The sequence below is a fragment of the Nylanderia fulva genome, unplaced genomic scaffold, assembly GCF_048542155.1.
Source record: "Nylanderia fulva isolate GAGA-0341 unplaced genomic scaffold, ASM4854215v1 Scaffold77_91711_551806, whole genome shotgun sequence".
In the NCBI taxonomy this organism is placed as follows: domain Eukaryota; kingdom Metazoa; phylum Arthropoda; class Insecta; order Hymenoptera; family Formicidae; genus Nylanderia; species Nylanderia fulva.
The window spans coordinates 196633-204326 of NW_028191134.1; the positions used below are offsets into that span (position 1 = coordinate 196633).

The 7694-nt window shown below is 29.2% G+C and overlaps 1 protein-coding gene across 1 annotated transcript; it reads right to left on the minus strand.

Moving 5' to 3' along the window:
• Positions 1-2482: 2482 nt before the first annotated feature.
• On the minus strand, positions 2483-3025 carry LOC146719402 (uncharacterized). Its single transcript, XM_085490198.1, has one exon. The coding sequence runs from the start codon at positions 3023-3025 to the stop codon at positions 2483-2485; it is 543 nt and encodes a 180-aa protein (XP_085346324.1).
• Between the last annotated feature and the right edge of the window lie 4669 nt (positions 3026-7694).

Consider the following 7694-nt stretch of genomic DNA (forward strand, 5'->3'; position numbering starts at 1 on the left):
ACTAAATATCAAAGTATCTTTTATAGTTAAACTTCTCATTTTTACATTACTACCTCCTATTCTTAAAACTATCTCATCACAATTAATCACTTCGTTCTTTGAACTTTCTATCTTTTTTACTTCTACAATATACCCATTATTTACCACTAAATAAAGATTACAAATAGAGATTTCACCAATATTTTTGTTTCTCTTGGTTTTGTTCTTTACACTCTCCTTATAACCCTTCTTTACATTTTCTTTAATATCCATTACTCTATACACATCTATTACACCTCTAACCTCATTCACGTAAAAATTTAGCACTTTTCTGTATTCTATTTTAACGTTCAATCTCTCCAAATCTAAAAATGAAGCATCATCTTCTATTAATTTAAACTGAATATCCATAATTACTATTATATCACTAATACCACCATTAGTACTACCACTTCTATGCAATAACATTCTATTTTTAGCTCTAATCATCTCTCTAATTATCGTATCTATCATTCTTATCTCTAAAATCTTTATAACAACGTTGATTATATAATCATTTTCTATCTTGTTAACATCTATTTGGTATTTTACATCTTTAATTGAATGGAATATCTCTTTATTTCTCATAAAAATATTTAAATTTTTATTTTTAACCTTTAACTCATTCCTTATGCCTCTAAACATCTCCAAATCTCCTTTTATTATAAAATTTAATACTTCCAAATGGAAATTTTCTATCTTTAAATCTAGCATTAATGTGTTACTCTTGACATCTCCATTTTCCAATATTTTTGCAATTTTATTTAAATTTGTAAATCTAATCTTTAAATATTTAAATAAAATTACAAAAATAATCATTCTATCATCAATCTTATCTTTTCTCCCTACTTCATTATTCTCCTTCAAATTATCCACTGTTTTTAAATTTAAAACTTCTACTTTTAGGGTATTATCAAACTTTAAATGCAAAAAATCAACATTAATAAATGTAGAGCACTCAAAATTACCACTTTTCTCGTTTATAATGCTATTTTCTATATCTTTAAAAATGTTATCATCTTCCTCACCGCTTTCCAAAGGTTCATCAATATCAAAATATTTTAAACTATCCTCCTTATCTAAGGAGAAATTTTTTAAAGATTCTTTTACAACCTTTATATCGTTACTTTTTAGTCCAATTATCTTTGATACCTTAGTGTGATCCAAACCTAAATTCATTTCTTGGTTTATCTTCCATTCATAAATTAAGTTATCCATTTCTATTAGGTAGTTATCTAAAATTATCGACAACTCATTTACCCCAAGTGCTATTTCATATTTGAATTTTTCTTTTTTTAATTCTTCCTCTTCTCCATTCATACCATCTTCCTTTAAACACCCGTTTATGCCATTTTCTTGAATTTCTTTTAAAAAAAATTTTAAAATAAAATTCCATTTATCTACATACTCCTTACAACTTTCTATATCATTAAATACTCCTCTTATCTTCTCATTTCTCTTGAACTTCTTATTTCCCGCACTAAAAAGTAAAATCCTCTCAATTGCTCTTATGATCAATTCAACGTCACCACTTTCAATATCAATCTCTAACCTTTCAATATCTATATCTAATTGGATCACAGAATATCTTCTTGATATACGTAAAATACCCGTAATATTCAAAGAATGTAATATTTCTCCGCATCTTATAATTTTATTCACATTATCATCCTTCGTATTATGTGAATTCCTACAAATCTTTAAATTATACAAATTTATGGTTTTATATAAATATTCATCATCTTGACCTGAATTATCTATTTCCATTCTATCAATTATTAGATCTAGAGACTTATAATCATCTACATATCTAATTTTAATATTCTCAATTCTTAATTTAATTCTATCTATAGCATTAGTTAAAATAGAATTAAATGAAAAAGATGTATCTTTTCCATTTTTCCTAGTTTCTATTTCCTTTCTTTCATTGAATTTAATCTCTATGTTACCACTTTTTTCAATTTTACTATCAACGCTCTCTATAACCAAGTTAACACCAAACATCTCGATGTAAATTGGTGTGTCAAACACAGACCTATAATTAATGAAAACATCTAACCTCTTAACACTACCATAACACACATAGAAATATTTTATCATTTCCTTCAGCTCAAAATCATTTAATGACATCTTTCCATTGATAAAGTGAATCTTTAATTGTGATTTATCAAAGTTTCTCACATATTTCTCTAATTTCTTATTAATATACCGTGTCATTAAACTTTTTAACATCTTCTTTTCAAAAACTCTCTCTTCGCTTCCTCTCTTGAAATCTTTAAGTACCCTTGATCTTTGATATGCAATATTTTGTTTATTATTATATTTTATTTCCTTACCTTTAACAATCGAAAGATACGTACAAATCAACTAAATCATCAATCCTTAAAAGTTATGGATAGTTGATCTAAAGAATTCTGATATCAAAAGAAAAGTAAAAATGAATATTTAAGTGAAATTTAATAAACTATATGTAATTATAATCATCATACTCCTCATTAAACTCATCGATCTTCTTCCTGATCTTTGAAGAATCAGTCCAGGTGACAAAATCTTCTAAAGCCCTACTAACAATAATAGATGGTGTGCTTATAACCTTTGGCCCCAATTTAACATGGCCTTGCTCTACAAATCTTACAGCATCTTTACAATTGGATACCATTCTATTCCTTACCATAACACTAGGTAATCTTCTATTACAAAATGAAGAAACACTTATTTTAGTGCAATCAGTCAGTCTTTTCGTGTTTATTAACCCTAGTGAGTAAAGTCTTTGAACTAAAGACTTACCAAGAGTGTTTTTCATTTCATCAGAATCTTTCAATTTGGAAAGTGCGTTTGATAATCTCCTAATGCTACCAACCAGCTTGTTATACATGTGATAATCATCTCTGGATTCTAAATAATATTTTGATGTTACATGATGTTCTCTTTTTGTATTCGTGCTCTTCCAGTCCAAAAAATTGACCTTTCTCAAAAGTCTTTGCTCATGGAATTTTAATTTCCTCATTTTGGGGTGTGCTCCATCCTTCACGGATTCAAAGCCATAGCAGAGATTTTAAATAAAAATTTTGGATTGGAAGAGGGTGATAAAATGAAAAAGTTAAGGACACCTAAAGGGACAATAGATTACAACCCAAAAGAATGTAGATTGTTAGAAGATATCGTTGAGAAAGTCAAAAAAATCTTCAAGCTCCATGGTGCATCGAGCATTGATACACCAACTTTTGAATTGAAGGAAATTCTAACCAATAAATATGGTGATGATTCAAAGTTAATATTTGATTTAGCTGATCAAGGTGGAGATATTTGTGCGTTGAGATATGATTTGACTGTATCCTTTGCTAGATACTTGGTATCTAAGAGAGAGTATAAAATTAAGAGGTATCAAATCGGAAAGGTTTTTAGAAGGGATCATCCAGTGATAAACAAGGGAAGATATCGAGAGTTTCTACAGTGTGATTTCGACATAGCTGGCACATATGAAAGAATGACAGCAGACGCTGAGGTAATAAAGATAGCCAGTGAATGCTTAGACTTATTCAATATTGGTAAATATGTGATTAGATTAAATCATAGAGAAATTCTCTTGGCTGTTTGTTCGTTGGCTAATATTCCAGAAAATCTCCATGGAACTGTTTGTTCTACCATTGATAAATCTGATAAAATGAAGTGGGATGGAATAAAAGTGGAGTTACTTGAGAAAGGATTGGTTGATGATCAAATCAGGATTATCAAGAAATATGTTGGTATGAAAGGTTCCCAAGAAATCCTTCAGCTATTGGAGCAAGATGAAATTTTTGAAGTCGGAAATGTCAAAAATGTGCTAAACGATCTTAAACTTTTACTTAAATATCTAAAAATTTATGAAGTTAGCAAGGATGTGATAATTGACCTCTCTATGGCTAGGGGATTAGATTACTACACCGGAATGATATTTGAGATTGTCTGTTTAGATCACAGTGATATGGGAAGTGTGGCTGGAGGAGGCAGATATGATAACCTTGTTGATTCATTAAACCAATTAACAGGTAGCAAAGGGTTCAGTACACCATGTGTTGGATTCAGTGTGGGGATTCTTAGAATCTTTTCTATTTTAGCTCTAAAAGCCACGGATTTAAGGGAATGTGAAACACAAGTGTTCGTTGGGGTGTCAGGTGGGTCTTTGATGGAAGAAAGAATGAAAATTTTGAACGAGTTATGGAGCAATGGTATTAGTGCAGAGAGTCTTTTTAAAACGAGAAAGCATTTTTCGGAGCAAATGGATTATTGTAATGAGAAGGGAATTCCTCTTGTTATTATCTTAGGGGAACAGGAAATAAAGAATGGAACGCTTCAATTAGTTCAGTGTAAAGAATTGGGAAATAGGGAAATTATAAAAAGAAAGGATCTGATAGAAACCGTTAGATCTAAATTAGTGAATTATAAGTAAAAAATTGTTGCTTTTTGAATCTTTTTTGCCTTAACAAATTTTGAAAAATTTACTACCCTAGATGAAGGATGAGGTGTTTCGCTTCCACTCTAAGAAGAGTCTAATTATTACGATCTTAGAAGTATTTATAGTTTCCATATTTATAAACACATTACAAAGGACCTCTCTTCAATTGATAATCAATCCATTTACCTTCTTTTACCATTCTATAAATCTGTGCACCTTTCCGATAACCTTTTCAGGGATAATTTACATTTATTTGAGATATACTCTCTCTTTTCTAAAGATCCCAGTGTACTTAGTGGTATGTGGTGTGTTTGCATCATCTCTACTCTTCTTTCAGGTGTTCTTTTCCAGATATACACCCTTTCACAACACATTTTTAGATATTTTCACTTCAATGATAATTTCTTCCATTTATTGGTATGTGCTGCACACTTCAAAGATGGTTTATACTCAAGAGATGGGTTTATTTAGATTTCTCATTAGCTCTAACATTATTTCAAAAACCCTTAAATCTTTTAATCTCATAGTTATATCTCTTATCTCCTTTATAGCTCTATTTAGATATTCTTTAAGGTTATGTTTTGGCTCTGTATTCCAGAATATTAACCTTTTTTACCTTTCTAAAACTACCAATCTTTCATTACAGATTCTTTCTCTATCATTTTCCCTTTTGATTTTCATCTTTTATTTGAATTTGATAGAGAAGATTTTTATTTACAATCTCTCCTTGAGGTTCTCTTCTAAAATTTCAGAAAAGATGGTCTTTTTACTTTTCGAAGAGGAAAGAGAGATTTGTGGTAAGAGATTCTACTTCCACCAACTTTTTGTTTATTTGAAGTACAAGCGAGGTCAGGTGAAGAAATGCATTGATAAAAGCTTAAATGAAGATATTCCAAATTTAGATATAAAGAAAGATTTGAAGAAAAGAAGTGTGGAAGATGAATCTGTTAAGGTTAAAAATATAGTTAGTAGTAAGGAAGAGCTTTCCCTCAACAAAAAAATATTCAAATATCTCTCTGATGGATTAACACATCAATTCTATGAGTCATTAATGGAATATTTTGAAATTGAATTAAAAGGTTTGAAAGAGATTATCAACGGAATGAGAGATGAAGATAAGATTTTAGAGAGTAAAGAATATTATTTTATTCCTTATATAAGGAAGAATATTGAAAAAGTCCCCGGTGAATTGAAGGATGTAAATGGTTGTGAGTATTTAGTTAAAAAGATTAGATCTCAGAATTTTATAGAAATTTTCTGGGGAAGAATGATCTATAAAGTAAAGCTTTCTATTTTGATTCAAAAATATAGGGAGGAATTCCTTTGGATAGAAAAAATCTTAAATTTTATTCTCTATCTTAAAGTCACCTTGGGTGATGTAAAGATCAGTACTTTATTCACAGAAAGGTATTTGGATGAATTGGAGAATTTTATTTTGGAAATAGAAAGGTTAGAATCTCTGTACAAATGCAATTTAAACTCTAAATCTCTAATTAGCTTTTTTAAGAACTTTAGATGAAATATAAAATAAAATACTGATTTATTCATTTTACTCTTCAAAATAAGTCATGTCTCACCATTATATTAGTAAATGCTTATCGCTCATTGTGATGTTTGGAGTGTTCACTTATCTCTACGATTTGAGTATCTTGGAGAGTTAGTTGTGAAGATTCTATATCACCAATCATAGAATGTTTATTTTTAGCGAATTTAGTTTCAGGTTCACTTTGAATTTCCTGATAAATCTCACTTTCGTATATTTGGGGTGGGAGTGGACATATCATTGACGTTAAAAGGATATAAAGCGATATCTGTGTGATTAGAGATATTTTTCTGATTACGTGGGTTGTTAGTTCACCCATCTCTGTTGGTATAGATATTATGTTAATATAGTATCTAACAAAGGAATCTAAAGCAATCAAAACTATCAATAAATTCACATTTTCTACCATTTTCCTTCTATTGTTACTTTTATCTCTCTTAATGGCACTAAAAAACTTTGTTTGTAATATCAAAAAGAAAAGAACACAAGCATACAGTTCAGAACCATAAAAAACAGATCTGCAGAACATTACAGTTCTTTCTTTAATACCGGTATTGATAAAGTCTATTAAAATTGATAGTGGAATTCTTAAGAAGGCGTAAAAACTTGAAAATGTAACAATTGAAGTATGAGATATGGTATCTAAGACATATTTATCATTAAATAGGTGGTTTGATAGTAATATTAAATTCATATTTGTGTTGTTTTTTCTAAATGTCACATTGTGAGCACATGGTAACCACAATTTTATGAGAATGAATATAACTGATACCTTAAATATCTGGGAAAGGGAGTATGAGATATTTAAAATATCCATTAAGTCTATTTTCATGTCCATAATATCTATCACAAAGGTTTCTTTTATTCTTCCCACCTTTTCCAGATAAGGTTTATCTATTCTTGTAAAATTACCAAGATAGATCAGGAGAACATAGAAAATAACAGAAGAAGATATCGATAAGAGTAGAAAATATATCCCAATACTCCTTAACTTCATCTTTCTGTTAATTACTAATCCATCTGTTTTAATTACTCGCCAAAAGACATATATAGAAATTAGAAATATAAAAACGCTCTCATCAATATGTTCAAGCAATACTGAATAATTAAAATCTTCCATTCCATGGTCACTTTCACTTTGGAGTATAGTCATTGTTTATTTACTCTTTATTTTTCCGTTTTTAAAAGGTTCGATGTTTCAAAATTGAAGAGTTTCAGTTTTTAGTATCTGAGATATAGAGAATTGAAGTATCTCAATACAAAAATAGGTCTATTTAAATTATTTTTATTACCCTTTTTGGGTAATTATAACGAAAGGCAATAATTAAATATTAGTACTATAAAACAAGGATGAAACAGTAAAATCACATTTTGAACACTTCAAGTAAAACAGTTACAAAAATTGAGTTGTGAAGAACCAAGCTATGTTAATTCTAGAAGATAGATGTATAGAGGTACTAGGATCCATTAGAAGATTACTTGGTGACAAAGTATTTAACAAGGTATGTAATAAAGTTGAGGTTAAGGATAGTTCTATGGAGAAGGACAAGTATTATTTGCTACTTTTAGGAATTTTAAGGGAAGGTTCCATTTTTAAACATTTCAATTTACTCCATGGTGTAAAGAGTGGTCATCTCAATACCTTTTTTGATATCATAGGTAAAAGACATGTAAATGTAAAGATTGAAGTTTTATACA

Coding starts and splice junctions, on each gene's coding strand:
- LOC146719402 (XM_085490198.1), bottom strand. CDS start 3,025: ATGAGGAAATTAAAATTCCATGAGCAAAGACTTTTGAGAAAGGTCAAT.